Raw genomic sequence first — 18170 nt, 5'->3', positions numbered from 1 at the left:
TGTGGTATTACATCATTGCAACAACCTTTTCAAAGAATTAACAATGACTTGAGCAATACAATGGCTCCTACAGGATTGAGCAGCACACGACATGTTTGAGGAAGTAGACAGCTATTCTTAATTACAGGCTTAAAGTAATTCCACCTATTCACAGGTAACACTTGATTATGGTAATAATCTCATAATAAGCATGAGATAGAAATCCTTCAAGTTCTATCTGCTTTCAAGAAAAGCTTAATTTTCCTCATACACATAGAAAGAGTAGCAGTTTCTTTATTACAAGTTTCTATAGCTATGTATGTGCTATTAAAATAATCATAAATATGATAGCCGTGTTAAATGGAGACATTTTTCTTGCCTTGTATTTCCTCATTGGCTGGTTGTGTGCATGTTTCTCCGTACAAGCTGGCATCTGTTGATGCGCATCAGTGATCTGTAGTCTGAACCTCGTAGCAAAGTCCATGATCCAGAATCTATTGCAGTTACAGTGATCATAGACTTTTACTTACTGGGGACAGCGAGCAATGCCCTGGATGATGCAGGTGCTCGCCCATTTCTTAGCTGTAATACCATCATTAAGTTTGGTGCTGGGCACAAGATGTTGTAGAAAACATCTGGTAGATAGGTACAATGTACTTCTGCTGTAAGAACATTAGGGGCAGATGTATTAAGCCTTAACAAGAGATAAATGCAAGAGTGATAAAGAGAGATAAACATCCAGCCAATCACCTGCTAACTGCCATGTTACAGGCTGTGTTTGAAAAAAGTCAGTTAGCAGGTGATTGGCTGGATGTTTATCTCTCTTTATCACCCTTGCATGTATCTCTTGTTAAGGCTTAATACATCTGCCCCATTACTTGATACAGTCTGTTTTTTAAATCTTTCTTTTTGGTGGGGGATTAGGTGGGACATCAATCATGCACCTGGCACATCCTGCTGTACTTTATATCAGAATGATCGCTCAGTTTAAATACCAACCTCTGTTTTTCTTTCTTTTTTTTTCCAAGGATCATTTCACTATACACATATGAAATTTTTGATATATGCTTATTTTTTTCAGCTTTTTTTATAGCAGAATAAAGACTGCTACTTCTACTAGCATTTACTATTTAAACATCTAATTAGGTGGGCTATAACCATTTATTTTCAAAATATACATGGACCAAAGCTTTCCTTTTGCATTGAGACAGTAAAACAGACTCCCTGAAATAACAGCAATCTCCCTCTCTCCCCCAATAGTCTAGCAATCTCCCTCATTTCACCTAGCCCACATAACACTGTTACATCTTTGGGGAAAAAAGGAATGAGAGATAGATACATTTACATTGAATCATCAGCACCATTTTCCAACACCTTAGCAAGTATAGTATCTCTTACTAACTGCTTTGGGGCTCATCTACATTTGAATATACTGTAAGTCATTTTACTAGATTCCTCTCAGATGTAGCAGTACACACCCACAATTCTAGTTGCCACATTCAGAGTCTTTTTTGACAATCTCTCTATATATGGAACTAGACACGCCCTTTGGGTGAAGCAATACACGCCCCCTCAATGGGACGCTTTGCAAAATTCTATAATCTCTCTGAAATAAGTTTTCAAAAGTAGGCAAGTATGGGTTACAGGCAGTGTTCCCTCTAAGCTGTGCGCACGTGCACGCGCACACAACTTGACAAGCGTGCGCACAGACATTACAACAGAGCGGACAAAGCAGCAGTGGTCCCTTTTTGCAGTTGTGGACTCAATTAATGTGTGTTTCACACATTAACTACATTGTGTGCTGCGTTTTGAATGTTTAAATGTTTAATATCATTTTGAAATAAAGTTAAAACAAATGCTGAACGTCATTTTCCAGTTATATATAAGTGACGCACAAAAATTAAAATTTCCTTCCAAAGTTGCACAGCCAAAATCTTATGGCACACAGCCTTTGTAAAATTAGAGGGAACATTGGTTACAGGCATGAAGTCGGGGGACACACAGGAATGAGATGCACAATTTGATCATCCTGAAAAGAGTAGAACATGGCTTGTTATAGCAGTCAGACTCTGAATTGAGGTCTCATCCACGTTAGAATTGCAGGCACCTCTGAGTGATTGGTAGTGCTTTATTAGGTGTATAATCTGCTTTCTGATCACATGCAGTGCACCCTACAGTTCAGCTAATACAGGGTTTTCAAAATGTTATGCTTGTCACCCAAACAATAGATGGTTTAAGGAAATCCCTTATTGTGCACAGATGGTATAATCAAACTTACTATGGTACCTGTGCTTAAGTATGTATATCCTTAAAACCTGAACTGTTAGGGGGCCTTGAGGACAGAGGGCAGATGCATTAAACCTGGTAAAGTGATAAAGTGGAAGGTAATAATAACCAGCCAATCAGCTGTGTTTGAAAAATGACTGGAGCAGTGGCTGCTCGTACCTCATGGCAGGAGGGGGGCTGCCACTTCCCGCGATACAGGCAACCCCCTCCTTTCGCCGCTTCTCCTGGTCCCTGCCACAGGCGCTGCTTTCCAGGTGCCTGTACTATGATGACAGGCGCCGTGACTGGCGCATGCACAGTACAAACCTCTGCACTGCGCATATGGCAAGCGTCTATGGCATGGGTCCTCAAACTGCGGCCCTCCAGATGTTGTGAAACTACAAATCCCAACATGCCTTGCCACAGTTTTGCTATAAGGGAGTGTTAAAACTGTGGCAAGGCATGCTGGGATTTGTAGTTTCACAACATCTGGAGGGCCGCAGTTTGAGGACCCATGGTCTATGGGCTGCTTTGGTAACAGCTCATAGAAGGGATATCACAGTCCCGGCACCTGTATAACACAGATGACAGGCATCGGTGACCAGTGCGTGCACAGTACTGATGTAAGTACTGTGAATGCACAATCCCTGGATTTTATGTGCTGCTGCTCGGCAGCCCATAGAGAAGCATCCTGGAGGGAGGAAACACCTCCCAATGGGACTGCCTTGGTGACTGGCAGTTCGGACTTCCAATAGGACATCACTACCAGTCACAGTGAAGCCATTGCAGTCTCACAGACTGCATCTGGCTTCACTACAGTGCCTGGATTTTACCTGGGGGGTTGCCGCCCTGCAGCCCTTAGGTAAAAACCGCCACTGGTTAGGAGTTGATTGGCCGGTGTGTTATCGCCTTCCACTTTATCACTTTACCATTTTATTAGGCTTAATATATCTGCCCCAGCGTTTGGTAGGCAATCTGTTTCAAAGGCCCACTGTCCCCTTTTTTCGCTCAACAGCATTTGTTCTCTATAGTAGTTCAGGTTGTGCCCATGTTTCTCAGCTGTATGTACCATCATCTAACACTGCAACTGCATTAAGCGTAATAATGCTATATACCACAGGTTCCTATCCAATACCTACATGCTATTAATTTCAAAGACTGGTATACAAGTATGCTATGGATGAAGCCCTTCTAGAAATAGTGTAATATTGCTGCCACCAATACACAGCAACGGCTTTCTGTGCCATGCTGCGAGCATGTATTTCCACCACATACGAGACTTAGCTAATGCACTAGAGTCCAGCCAAGCCATCCACAGTGGTGATCATTATGCTGAATTTGTGACTGTGTATATACAGTATAGGTTGTACTAATCCCTCCTGGTTCACCATCACATACAAGGACCTTTCTAACTCCAATCCTCCCTACATTTGCAACCTCATATCCCTACACACTCCCTCCCTCCTCCGGTCGGCCAATGACCGTCCTCTATCCTCTAACCTGGTAACTGCATCCCATGTGCCTATACAAGTCTTTGTCTGTGCTGCCCCCATTCCCCATTATTAGCCTCTACCTAACCTTGCAAAGCTTCAAACCAGCACTGAAAGCTCACCTGTTCATCAAAGCACCTGTCTGTTCCCCCTCCCTCTAGACCAGGGGCAGGGAATTTCCTGACCGCAGGCCGTAAACGGCCCCCTGAGCCAGTGTGAGTGGCCCACCCACCCACCAGACGGCTTGGCCGGGAGTCAAGTAAAGGGGAAATATCGTAAGAGGGCAGTAGTTCTCATGACATGCAGCAGCAGCATGAGACTGGGAGTCCTGATCAGCGGCAGCCACCGGAGCGTGGGACAGCTGCTGCAGTGAAATTTGTAAATGGCATTTTGATATATGGCCCCCAAAGGATTTCTCCCCATTACAAATGGCCCTTGCCACAAAAAAGGTTCCCCATCCCTGCTCTGGACTGTAAGCTCCTTGGAGCAGGGCCCCTCTTTCCCCCCATTCTTACAGCCCTCTTCTCTTGCACTTCAGTGACCGATCTAAAACTGATCGACTGTCCATACCTGCATCTCCACCATTGTAATCATTCAACTTTTCCTACAACAACTGGCCCCAGGACAACTCCGTTGCTTCCCTACATCTTAGCTGTATTGTGTACTGATAATTGTTTCCTGTGCTATATTTAGTTTTTTAGTTACTGTAATGGTTTGTTCTGTGCACCCTGTATTGTTCTAATGTGTGCCCTATGTGCGGCGCTGCAAACCCCTTGTGGCGCCTTATACAGAAAATGTAATTATAATGAATACTAATCCCTTTCTAACAAGAGTTGCAACCTAGCATCTCTGATATAGCAACAATGTCGTATTTAGTGAAATGTTCACAGCGTTACCGCCAGTGTTGGAGCGTCTCGCATCAGGCATCTTGCGCCATATGACCTAAAGAAGCTAGGTGTATGAGGATTCCCTTTCCCTCAGCTTAACCCTTACCAGTTCTGGCATACTTATGACATTCCAGCATTGTTATTCCGACTGTCGGCATACTGGATTCTGTACTCTAACCAGATCCTGTTTCTAGTAATCCCCTCCTGTTGGTCTCCACAAACAATAAAGCTGTTCTATTGCTAATGTGAATCATTTTGTAATTTATTGTTAGAACATGCTTCTTATGCTTTGCTGAATGATCACCTATCATTGTCCATAACTATATTATCAAAAAATATATTAAAATCAGAGTAATTTCATCTGAATACAAAGGGAGAAAATCAAACTACAGTTCAGTGCTTCATGAACACTGGATGTCATGACGTGAGAAAAGGTTGTTCTATTCATTCAGTCCTATTGGATGAAAGCGTGGTGTACAGTGAACAAAATATTTTTTTCACCACATTATTGTGTTTCAGAGAACTGTGAACCACTGAATATTCTTGGACAATGAAAAAAAACAAACGTAAACTCAGCTTAATCATTTTTTCGTCATTTATTGCAGGAATCTAAGGGAAACAAAGGACAATGCTGTCGCTGAAAAAGAGCGAGCGGTTGCAGCTGAGAGAGAGGCGCTGTCTAAATATGACCAGATATTAGAACAGTGAGTATGTATAAATGCTGAAAATTATGTTTGTTTTAGATGAGATGCAAGTTGCACATACATTATTGAAAGAATTGGCGTAACTACAAATACAGCGCGCGCTGACTGTCTCCATATTATCCAAAGCTAGAGGTAAAGGTACAACATTTAGTGCAGCAAAAATATAAATCACTGTCATTCATATGGTTTGTACATACGGTGCGATTTTGTTTGCAATTCGATTGGGATCTTATTTAACGGTGCGCAAAAATCATTCGATTTGACTATATAGTACTGATCTGCACTATATAGTCTTGCCTGCACAGTCTATTTTACTGTTCGATTTACACTAAACAGGAACACGCATCAGGAACGAATCGGCATTGAATGAGGCTGAAAACCATTCGATTTTCACTATATAGTCAAAATCGAACACAAAATCTCACCGTGTGTACGCTGCAGTAGTATGAGCTTAGTTGTTTATAACATCCCAAGAAAATAAAACATTATATATTTATTACCATTTATTTATATAGCGCACACATATTCCGCATGGATGGAGAGCCTTTCAGCCAGCCTATAGAATCGCCAGATCTCCTAAACTGGCGGACAGGAGCTCCATTTGACAGTGAGGCGCGAGCATCTCTCTGTCAGCACGGTGGCGGGGAGTGGATTCCCTGCCGTCTCCGCACACACATTCATTCTAGTTGAATTTTTGTTAGGAGCCAATTTACCTACCAGTATTTTTTGCGGATTGTGGGTGGAAACCCGTAGTACAGGGAGGAATCCCACACACCTTAAACAAATGACTTCAATATCCATTTTGACTATATTTTCAACCATAATATTAGCTTATTATACAGTCTTATCTAGAAAGAAAACAAATTATTATTATGTCTTAATACAGTTCAAATTAATATTTGAGAATTTACTCCATAAGATCAGCATTTCTAAAAAATGGCCCATATTTATCTGAATGCTGGTATTAATAATTTATTCATCAGAATATGACCACTGTTATACAAGACTATTATTTTTAGGTTCTGAAAGGCACGAAACCTCTTTCAACATGTGGTCTGAACTTTCTTGTCTATCAGGACCAGTTCTAAAAAAAATAAAAATAAAGCATTCAAAAAGCAATGCAGCTTGTATATGGACCAGTTAAAGAATTGGGATGATGATTTAAATTCATGCTTTTGAAAGACCTGTTATTTTATGTGAAATCTGGTCTTGACTGCTTCCAAACTACACCTGAAAGTACCAATGTTTTGCTAAACTACACTTTGGCCTTAATAATTCCTTCATCAAGAAGACACTTATATAAAAAAAGAATTACACCCTAGCACTGATAAACATGCAGACTAAATCAATATTGATAACAGCTTTGGACTGTCTATCTTAACACTCGTCTGTCTTGTAACATTGTTAACCCTTTGAGTGCCAAGTAAATTTGTCGAAATAGGTGTGAAAATCGGCAAGCAAACCTTTTTATTCATCATAATGAAATGTAATGTTTACCTTTACACAGGAAATATAATCTTTTTTTTACACAACATTTTTTTATTTGAATTCATATAACAAATGTGAGCAACGCTGGCATTTTTAGCATATATTTTGCACATCTCTCACAGAGATGTTGGCACTTAAAGGGTTAAGTTCTAGAATACCATTCTGTAAAACTACACATGCTGTCCAGACAGATGGTGCGGGATTCCATTACCTCTGGAACAATAAGCATATTCCTAAAAGTATGCCATTTGCTTATCTAACTATTTATTTATTTATTTTAACTAAAAAGGTTTGGTTTCTTGAGTCTGCTTCATTTGTAAACCCAATAGGCCTTTTGTGTCCACTCTTATTCGCGAACCAATGTACCAATGTACAGGTAAGGTTTGTATGCAGTTGTTCCTTCCTAATTTTGTAATCCTGACAAAGTTCATCAATTTACTTACTGTCAAAATACTCCACAGCCACTGTGGCCTTTTGAAATACAGAACCTTTCTTATATTAATTCATTATTTTATATTGAAGAATGTGCACAAAGGTCTAACCTCATCAGTAATTAGGGGGCACAGTGTGGAATCAGAAGCTACTTCCGGTACCGTGGGTTTTGTGGGGATTTAAAAATTAGTAATCCATTTTTTGAAACATCCTTTTATTGAAACACTGTAGTTTATACAATAAAGGTACAAATATATGTATCCATACCAAAAAGTCATCTGTTCTTTACAAAAATAAACAGAATACAGACGTTTTCACACGAAAAAGGCATTTCTGCATGTAACGCTATACCATACACAAATTCAATTATCCAAAAGTCTTAACATTTGTACGACAGATTTGTCTTACACATGGTTCAATATACTTTTATTTAATACTGATCGAATCCGGATCGAAATGCACGGCGCCATGTACACATATGATTTAGGCTACATACTACAGATCTGTACTATATAGTCTTGCCTGCACAGTCTATTTTTCTATTCGATGCCGCGGTGCCACGCATCGGGATTGATTCGAATGCGTTTGAGTTCCTTTCGATTCAATTTTGCTTATATAAGCAAAATCTAATAGAAAAAAAGTCCATATCGAACTGGGTCTACACCCTATTAGAGGATTAATAGTTTGAGAACGATACATACAAATCTGCTTCATATGTTATATATTAAACATAAATAAATATGATATTAAAAGGAAATTTAAAAGAAAAGTTTGGGCATGATCAAAGTCTATAGGGAGAATCATTACTTACCAATCACAATAAGTACCAAGTAGTGTTTCTTTTACACTGTCATGGACCTGCTACTGTATGTTCGTAGACAGTGTGGCGATATAGCTTTCCCACATTATGAAAGTCATTTCAGCCCAGTCTATCCTGACGAGATGAATCTGTTTTATATTTAAACAGTAGGAATGTTGGGGAGGATGCAGAAGTGCGCTCCTGTAGTATTGTCTTAAGAGCTGCTGTGCTGATCGCTAAGAGTAGGCGTCTACCTTCTCTGTAATTTCTCATCGTGGAAGTTTACATGCCTCATATTGCCCAGCTTGCTGTGGGAACATAGTTATATAGTAATGTTTCAGCATATTGTAGTAAGGCATTTAAAAAAAAAAAAAAAGATTCACCATCTTACAGGCTACCACTGGAGTGTGTAGAGCAGGCATTCCCAACCACGGTCCTCAAGGCACACCAACAGTGCAGGTTTTAATGATATCTAGGCTTCAGCACAGATGGTTTAATCTGAATCCCTCAGATACTAATTAAGTCACCTGTGCTTAAGCCTGGCTATCTACAAAACCTGCACTGTTGGTGTGCCTTGAGGACCGTGGTTGGGAATGCCTGGTGTAGAGAATGGTTGTTATGTGGTTGGAAAGGGGCTGGTTGGTTTGCAGGCTGGCAACTGCATTTTTGTACCAGTTGTAAGCAGTGGCATTCATTTGCTGGTAAACTCAGGTGCCTTGCAATGGTGGTCCATGACCAATTCAAATTATTTATGACCAATGTAATAGGTAAATTGTGGACAAACAGAAGTGAATCCTCTCCATTACAACATAACTGATATGTAGGATGCGACACAATGTACAAAATTTTATCAATGAGAAACGTTTGCCCTAGGGGTGCCGGGATACAGTCATTAGGTCAACAAGCATTAGGTCGTCACCTCAAGGTAGACATGGGGTTAGGTCGACAGGGTCATTAGGTCGACATGGGTTTTTTTTCACTTTTTTGTGCCTATAGGTGGTATTTCATGCCCTACCATCCACTAGGGCATGGTGGGAGAATAAAATAATACTGTGCCCGAAGCACGGCGAGTGTAGCGACCCATACGAGTGGACGCAGTTCTACGTTTCAGTGTCCATGTCAACTGTGTTGAAGTTTGGGACAAAAAAATTGAAAAACCCCATGTCGACCTTTTAACTGTTGACCTAATGACCCTGTCAACCTAACACCATGTCGACCTTCAGTCGTATCGACCTTGAGGCATGTCGACCTTGTGGTGTCGACCTAATGCTAGTTTCTGTCTATCCAATGATCCATATCCGGGGTGCCATGAAAAGAATTCTGATACTCCAGGGTACCGTGATACTAAAAAGTTTGGGAACCACTGCAGTGGACTACTTGAGATGATATAAATGCATAAATGACTTTTCGCATGTTTTCAGAGGGAATGAAGTACATGATTCTGGCACTGTTCCTCAGATAAAAAAATTAGGATTTGATTGTGACAGATAATACCTGATGTTTAAGAGTCGTACCACCATCTAGGATAATGCCAAGATTCCGCACCTTTATCAGTGTTTTTGTAATTCTGCATTCCCAAGCAATTAGATGGCTATGTTGTTGTCCTGTTGTTTTTGATGTTGCGTGCGTATCATAACGATCTCTGTTTTATCGGGATTTAGTAACACCCAACTTGCACTCGTACACTCCTGGAACTCCGCTAGACAGCTATTTAGGGTTGCTTTTATGTTCCCAGTAGCCAGAACAAAGGATAGGTAGATTTGTGTATGGGGATAGTATAGAACAGTGGTTCCCAACCCTGGTCTTCAAGTACCCCGAACGGTGCACGTTTTCCAGGTCACCCAGCAGGTGCACACATTATTCAGAGACATTTTAAAAGACCTACAAGTGGAGCTAATTTTGTCACTGTGTGGAGACCTGGAAAATGTGCACTGTTGGGGGTACTTGAGGACCAGGTTTGGGAAACACTGGTATAGAACCTTGTTGGAACACCATATAGCAGTAGCACTGGTGGTAAGTTTACTTCAGACTCTGTGTCCTGCCGGAAGAAATTATTTGAACCAGCTAAAGACTGTTCCAGCCAGTTCACAGGAATTTTCCAGATGCAAATAAAAATCCCATGTTCCATGGTGTCAAATGCTGCAGAGAACTCCAGAAGGAACTATAAGAAGACCATTAAGCACACATATCAGGGCTGTTTCTGTGTTATGTCTTCTGCTGAATCCTGACTGGAATGGATCATAAATAGAGACAGGATTATATGCATTTGCATATTTGCATATGCATTTGCATATTTTGCCCATTCTCACTGGTTATTGCATATTTTACCTAAAATCTAGTATTGGTGCATATTTTAGGCCCTGCCCCCTTTCCACCCGCAAGTTACAGCACTGCTTTGCCCTGCTGCTGCTGGCCAGGTAGTGGTAGAGTGTGCAGGCTAGGGCAATATGTGCGCAGTGTGGGGAACCTTGGATGTACAATATGTCTGACACTGCTCTAGGCTGCCAATACATGTTGATAAAAGTCAGTCGGGGCGGATGCCATTACGAAGCTCCTGAACCTTTGCCTGCCCCTGGCCTGGGACTTTACACCAAGAGACAGACTTCTGCAACAGAGGAGGCGGGCGGAAGAGTTGTGACATCACGCGGCGTGGAGGAAATGCCGTGTCACAGTGAGTATGTGGTGCAGGGAGGAATCCTTCCACTGCGCACCCTCACACGCTATGCTGACATTTGATCCATCGGCGCTGGATATAAGGGTCCGTGTAGTTGATGCAAGAAGAGCTTTGGATGCTGCAGTATGCGGTAGCAGCCAGCATACTGACATCTGCAGATGCTGTGGGCCTATTTTTGAGGGTTATTTGCAACTAATTGTATGCTGATTTTTAAATAAATAAGTGAAAAATTACTTTTTTTATTATTTAATGTAGCATATTTTAACACTTTTTAATGCATATTTTAAGTATTTTTCATGCATATTTGCATGCATATTTCAAGCTTTTTATGTTGCATATAATCCTGTCTCTAATCATAAATATCATGGGTTGATAGTTTCCAGTTGAGATGGAACCGATTTCTCAATAACCATTCCTAATTCCTAATTTAATATCGGTCTGGTGTCAAGAGGTTTAAGAGAGGGAGGGGCATGGGTTCACCCTCCAATCCTTGCCATTGTGACAGAGTCTGAGCATGTGCTGTTGCCTGGGAAAGTTACAACTGGTTTATTCCCTGGAGACTTCTCTACTGTGCGAATCGCAGAGAAAATGGCCACAGCTGCTATATTCAGGTGATTTCTGCAGCTATTATCTTCTAGAAGGTGCTAAATATATAAAATGTAGATTTTGATTGTGACATATATAAAGAAAGAGGTTTATGGCTAGATATTGGGCCTTATTCAGACCTGATCGCAAGACATATTTGTTATCAAAATGGGCAAAACCATGTTCACTGCAGCAGGGGCCAGATGTAACATGTGCAGACAAAGTTAGATTTGGGTGAGTTATTTTGTTTCTATGCAGAGTAAATACTGACTGCCTTATTTTTACACTGCAAATTAGATTTTGGTTTCAACACACACACCAAAAAAGGGGGTTATTACCCAAAAGAGCGCAGATAGACAAGGTACACACCCCACCAAAATCTAACTAATGTTACATTTGCCTCACCTGCAGTGCACATGGTTTTGGCCATTTTGAGAACAAACGTGTCCTGCTATCAGATTTGAATATGACCCATTTGTACTTAGTTGTAGTGTAGACAGATACATTGTATAATATACTGTGATATAACAGAGATCTTGCACTAAAATGTGGTTGCATAACTAAGACAGACACAGAAGGCATTAATCCCAGGCTATGCCATAGGCCTTTTAAAATACAATTCTGGGTGAACAGCATTCCATAGCTGTTTAATCTTACAAACATTTTGTTTTTGCAGTTTATGGCATTAAGAAGTAATGAAGATGAAAATGTGCATACAGATTTTTGTACACTACAAACAAACTCCAGAATATACCTAATGAATAAATATATATAAGGCTACACTTGTGGCTAATAATCTCGGCACGCCACCATGTTGTACAGTAATTATGTTACGTAGATGCCTATTCAGCTTCAGGGACTCTGGGAAATGTATGCCGAGCTTAGCCCACTCGTACAGAGCTAAGCTCTGCATACATTTCCCCACCGAGTCTCTGAGGCTAATGCTGCTTTCCCACTGCAGACCCGTTTTAAGTTACAGGTAATCTTAAACGGTATTTAGCATTCCCACTGCAGCAGATTACAGTTTTAAATGCCATTTAAGTCCCATTCCCATTGCAGGTAAAACGTTTTAGCTCTTCAAAACGTTTTTACAACACAAATGAGTGCCTTTGACTTTATTGGCTTTTCAGGGATAAAAAGGTGCACACCCACAGTTGTTTTCACATAATAAAAGGTGGGGGAGGGGCCAGTGGTGTGTACAAATCCCGCAGCCGTCGACATTTGTGCTATATGTCGGCTCAATTTAACCCATGGTGGACAGTAATATATACATTGCTGGCCAGTGCCAGCTATGTATATATTACTGCCTAATAACTAAATCATTGGTGCCCAGTGGTGCCTGCAATATATAGATTGCTGGCATGTGCCAGCAATCTATATATTACTGGCTTATGATTGTCATTGGTGCCCAGTGGTTCCAGAAATATATAGATTGCTGGCATGTGCCAGCAATCTATATATTAGTGGCTTACGTTTTACATTGGTGCCCAGTGGTTCCAGAAATATATAGATTGCTGGCATGTGCCAGCAATCTATATATTACTGGCTTAGGTTTATCATTGGTGCCCAGTGGTTCCAGAAATATATAGATTGCTGGCATGTGCCAGCAATCTATATATTACTGGCTTACGTTTTACATTGGTGCCCAGTGGTTCCAGAAATATATAGATTGCTGGCATGTGCCAGCAATCAATATATTACTGGCTTAGGTTTATCATTGGTGCCCAGTGGTTCCAGAAATATATAGATTGCTGGCATGTGCCAGCAATCTATATATTACTGGCTTACGTTTTACATTGGTGCCCAGTGGTTCCAGAAATATATAGATTGCTGGCATGTGCCAGCAATCTATATATTACTGGCTTAGGTTTATCATTGGTGCCCAGTGGTTCCAGAAATATATAGATTGCTGGCATGTGCCAGCAATCTATATATTACTGGCTTACGTTTTACATTGGTGCCCAGTGGTTCCAGAAATATATAGATTGCTGGCATGTGCCAGCAATCTATATATTACTGGCTTACAAAATCAAACATTGGTGGCCAGTGCTGCTCCGTGTGGAGCAGGACGGAGGGAGGCGGTGCATGTGGGCGGACCCGGCCAGCGTCGCGATTATCCACCGCAGCAGCAGCCAGCCGGACACAGCGGGGCAGCGCGTCGTGGACAAGTGAGTATGACAGGAGGGGGGGGGCGGGGGGTGGCAGCGGGGCGTACCGCCGGGCTGAAAGTGGTTAATCTTTCAGCCCGGCAGCGTACACACACGGAGATGATGGCTGAAAAAAATCAGCCATCATCTCTACCGTTTAAGATGCATTCCCATTGCCTCTTAAACGGTAGATTACCGTGTAAAACCCTGCTCTGAACACGGGTTGAAATACCGTTTAACTTTAAATGGTATTTCAACTCTGGCGCTTTCCCACTGCAGCCTTAAACGGTATTTTGCCCTCAAAAATCGGCAAAATACCGTTTTAAGGCTGCAGTGGGAAAGGGGCATAAATGAGCATCTATGTAGCATAATTACTACAAAACAGTGGCGGGCCGAGACCATCGGCCACAGGGGAGCCCACCCTTATGGAGCTACAGTAAGCTCGGTATACTGTAGATGGGTAAAGTGCAAGCAAAGACGGACAGTAATTGGCAATGGCTCATTACATATTAATCCGTGGCGCTGTTCTGTAGTTTTTGTTATTGGAGCAATCGCCACCCAGCTGCAAAGCAGTGCAGTGTCCCCCCTACCACTGTGTTTTTAGGTGCTCTGCCCGGCAAGGTGCACCCTGCCACCTGACATTCCCCTAGCTGGGCAGAGTGTTCCGCTTAGCCGCACAGAGCGGTGGACAACCCAGCCGGCAGGTCCATGGCTATTTCAAAATTTGTGTTGGCTTAGTCACGAGCCAGACAGAACTTGCACTCATGCAGCTAATCAGGAGTGGCAGTGGTGGCTCCTGAATGGCTGTCATAGAGCAAGCTCTGATTGGCTTGCGAGCCTGTGCAAGTTTTAAAATAGCTGCTGACCTTCGGGGTGGGTTGTCCATCCCATCTCACCTGGCCTTGGGTGCGCTGTCTCCCATTTCACCTGGTTGGGGCTCCCTCTATCTGGCGCGGTGAAGAGGAGGGCAAGGTGTAATCCCCCTGGGGCAATGTGATGTCCATCCCTACAAAGAGCCTGCAACCACTTGCAAAGAGCCTGTAACCCCTGGCATCAAGCCTGCAACCTGTAGCAATGAGCATGTAGCTAAGCGGCACTTATGTGCCATAATGTGTAATAGGCACTACGGCATGTGGTATATGTAATGGACATTATGGCTTGTGGTATATTATGTAATAGGTATTACAGCGTGCCATAATGTGTAATGGGCATTCTGGTGTGTTTCATAACGTGTAATGGGCATTACGGCAGGTAATGGTTGTGTGGCGTGGAGTAGGCATAACAGTATACATTTTTGGCGCACACTGTCATTATTTTTAGTGTGTGTTTGGTGTTGTGGGCTGAGACTTTTTTTTTTTTTTAACTGCAATGAGTGCTAATAGGCAGTGCTAAGCACCTCTCCTGACAGTGCAGCGCCCCACTTTTTTTTACGATCCCCACCCGGCTACTTTTTGATGCCACCCGACTGTAAAAATTTTGCATGCTTAGTACTCCATAACGTGAAATTTTTCATGGCCCAACAACAAAGCCAGGATGGTGGGCCAACAGGACAGATGAGCATGACTACATCTGCACAAACAACTGACATGAGTCTCTAGAAATGTATTCCCCCTAGTGATAACAGTCCAACTTATTACACCAGGGTTCTCAGGTCTTATTCCATTACAGGTTCTTCTCTATTCTGTTAGAGAGAATTTTGAATAGGAGAAAGCATAACAATAAAGACTCATGGGGAAATGCACTTTTAATGGTGAATGGAAACCTTTGTCAGTATTTATTGTGATTGGCCACAGGTTGCAGCAGCTTCTTTTGACATACATGGCATGCAGTGCCATGGGCAGTCATGGGAAATATTGTGATGTGCTAGGTGGCTTGTGATTATAGTGGTATGTTTGCTATGTTGGGCTTACAGGGCCAAAATACACATATAGGAAGAGACAATTTTTTTTTTGTTAGCCCTGGAAGCCCAACATTGATTTAAGATCAAGCTGACATTGATTAAGATTGATCAGAATCGATCTTTTGTAACTATGGGCCTTATTCTAGTTCACTCTTTCTGACCAAATCCTTCCTAGATGGACAAAACCATGTGCACTGCAGGGGGGCAGATGTAAAATGTGAGAATTAGATTTGGGTGAGTTATTTTGTTTCTGTGCAGGGTAAATACTGGCTGCTTTATTTTTACACTGCGATATAGATCTCACTTTGAAGTAAAACCCCACCCAAATCTAATTGTCTCTGCACAAGTTACATCTGCCCCACCTGCAGTGCACGTGGTTTTGTCCATCTAAGAAGGTTTTTGTCAGAGTGAACTAGAATAAGGCCCTATGTCCCAAAATGTCTGTTCGATGTTGTATTCTGGTCTTCATGGTCTCTTTAATGTTATTAGTATTTATTGAAAAAGCTCTAGATGCATTCTACTGATCTGTTTAAATGAGGAAAATTAAACATAGGGTCAAAACCTTACTAAGCAATTAGAATCATAGAATTTTGATGGCACATAACTACTTTGCTCATAAAGTATGCCGTAAACGCTTGTACAGTTTGGTCAGGAGCAAATTAACCTACCAGTATATTTTTGTAGTGTGGGAGGAAAGCGGAGTACTTTGAGGAAACCCGCGCAAGCATGAGTAGAATATAGAAACTCCACAGAGTTAAGGCAGTGGCGATATTTGTACCAAAGACCTCAGTGCTGTGTCAGTAATGCTAACTGTACTGCCCTAATTAGAATTGTGAGTAATTTAATTTCATAGCAACATTACATTTTATTTATTTATTTATTTATTTATTTACAGTTTCTTATATAGCGCAGCAGATTCCGTTGCGTTACAATAGTAGACAGTGATAAAACAAACTGGGTAACAACAGACAGACTTGGGGGTTAGAGGGTCCTGCTGCAAGCTTACAATCTATAGGGATATAGGAGGGAAACACAAGGACAGGCATCAGTAATAGCATAGCAGTCCCACCAAGTTACAAGTCCAGAAGGGAAGCTATATGGAATCGGTACATCTATCAGAATGAACTTAGGTCTACAGTCATTAGGTCGACCCCACTAGGTCGACTGGCAGGAAGGTCGACCTGATTTAAGGTCGACATGGGCCAAGGTCGACATGACTTAAGGTCGAATTTGCATAAAGGTCGACATGAGGGAGGTCGACTGGTCATAAGGTCGACATGGGTTTTTCACTGTTTTTTTATCCGAATGTCGACACAGTCGACATGGACACAGTTGGCAATGAGAATCGGACCCTCGCATAGCTCGCTTCGCTCGCAATGCTTCGGGCGCGGTGGCTCGCTTCGCTCGCCACAGCTTTAATAACCTCCTCCACGCCCTAGTGGATGGTAGGGCATGAAATACCGCCTGTCGGCTCAAAAAACAGTGAAAAACCTCATGTTGACCTTATGACCAGTCGACCTTCCTCATGTCGACCTTTATGCAAATTCGACCTTAAGTCATGTCGACCTTGGCCCATGTCGACCTTAAGTCAGGTCGACCTTCCTGCCAGTCGACCTAGTGGGGTCGACCTAATGACTGTAGACCTAAGTTCATTCTAATAGATGACCGCTTCCCAGCTATATAATACATAAGTGCCTCAGAGGGTTATGCGTGTAGAACTTAAATATGATAGGCTTGCCTGAAGAGGTAAGTAGGTTAGCTGTTTCTTTATACCATTTGTGGGGTGTAACATTTATGCCAGCATGGCATAAACTTAACAAACACAAGGCTAGATGTTCAGCAAGCCAGTTGCCACACTTTAAACATTGGATATATTAACCCTTTGAGTGACATCTCTGTTAGAGATGTGCAAAATATACACTAAAAAGGCCAGCATCGCTCACATTTGTTATATAAATTCAAATAAAAACGAAGTAAAAAAAGATTATATTTCCTATACAAATGTAAACATTAAGGGTGAGATTTAATAGGATGAGAGATTCAGAAAGTGAGAGATTTGGTAAGAAATCTCCAGTTTTTTAAAGCGTCAATCATTTACACTGCAAAGTCAAACTGGTTGTGCAGTGTAAATAATTGCTGCTTTAAAAAAAACTGTCGATTCCTTACCAAATCTCTCACTTCTGAATCTCTCATCCTATTAAATTTCCCCCTAAAGGTCAGTATGATAAATAAAAATGTTTGCTTACCAATTTTCGGTACTTATGTAGTATCTGGGCGCCCGATTTAGAAATCGGGTCGGATCGGGCACATCGCATCGCATGCGACCATCGGATGCGATGCGATGACCCGATTTTTCCATAGGAATCAATGTTAAAATGGACTGAGTCCATTTTAACATGGAATTCAATGGGAAAAAGGGGTCCTTTTCATACCCCTACTATCCAAGTGGGCATGGAGTTGGACATAAACCTGTGGCGAGCGTAGCGGGGCGAGCGGACGGTATTCTGTGTCCCCTCGCGGGGCTCGCTTATTTATTTGAATTTGTCAAATGTACTCAAAGGGTTAAGAATAATTTGTTTGCTGGGGCTATTATCCACTTTGCACGAGTATTCACACTTGAATTGTGCGATCGCAATGGAAAGTAAATGTGAAGGATGGCAAAATAGTTTAAAAAAAAAAAAACATATTTGTAACTGCATAATATGATGCATGGGATTTTAAACAACCCCTTTTTTGTTAATTCTAATCCGAGAGACAGCACACATTTGTTATCCTCGCCAGGTTAGGGAACTGACCAAACCAGCAGAGAATAATGCATGA

At 41.7% G+C, this 18170-nt stretch overlaps 1 protein-coding gene across 4 annotated transcripts in view; it reads left to right on the top strand.

Moving 5' to 3' along the window:
• The window catches only part of PIBF1 (progesterone immunomodulatory binding factor 1), a 270000-nt gene that overhangs the window by 67884 nt on the left and 183946 nt on the right, over positions 1-18170 (top strand). For all 4 annotated transcript variants that reach the window (XM_083168868.1, XM_083168869.1, XM_083168870.1 and 1 more), the window contains exon 10: positions 5227-5325. In XM_083168868.1, coding sequence (XP_083024994.1) covers positions 5227-5325 — 99 coding nt within the window. The remainder of the gene's footprint in view (positions 1-5226; positions 5326-18170) is intronic.

This window comes from Crinia signifera, chromosome 2, assembly GCF_055691185.1.
Source record: "Crinia signifera chromosome 2, ASM5569118v1, whole genome shotgun sequence".
Lineage (NCBI taxonomy): Eukaryota > Metazoa > Chordata > Amphibia > Anura > Myobatrachidae > Crinia > Crinia signifera.
The sequence above is the reverse complement of the archived record's forward strand: the minus strand, read 5'-3'. Positions and strand labels throughout refer to the sequence as shown.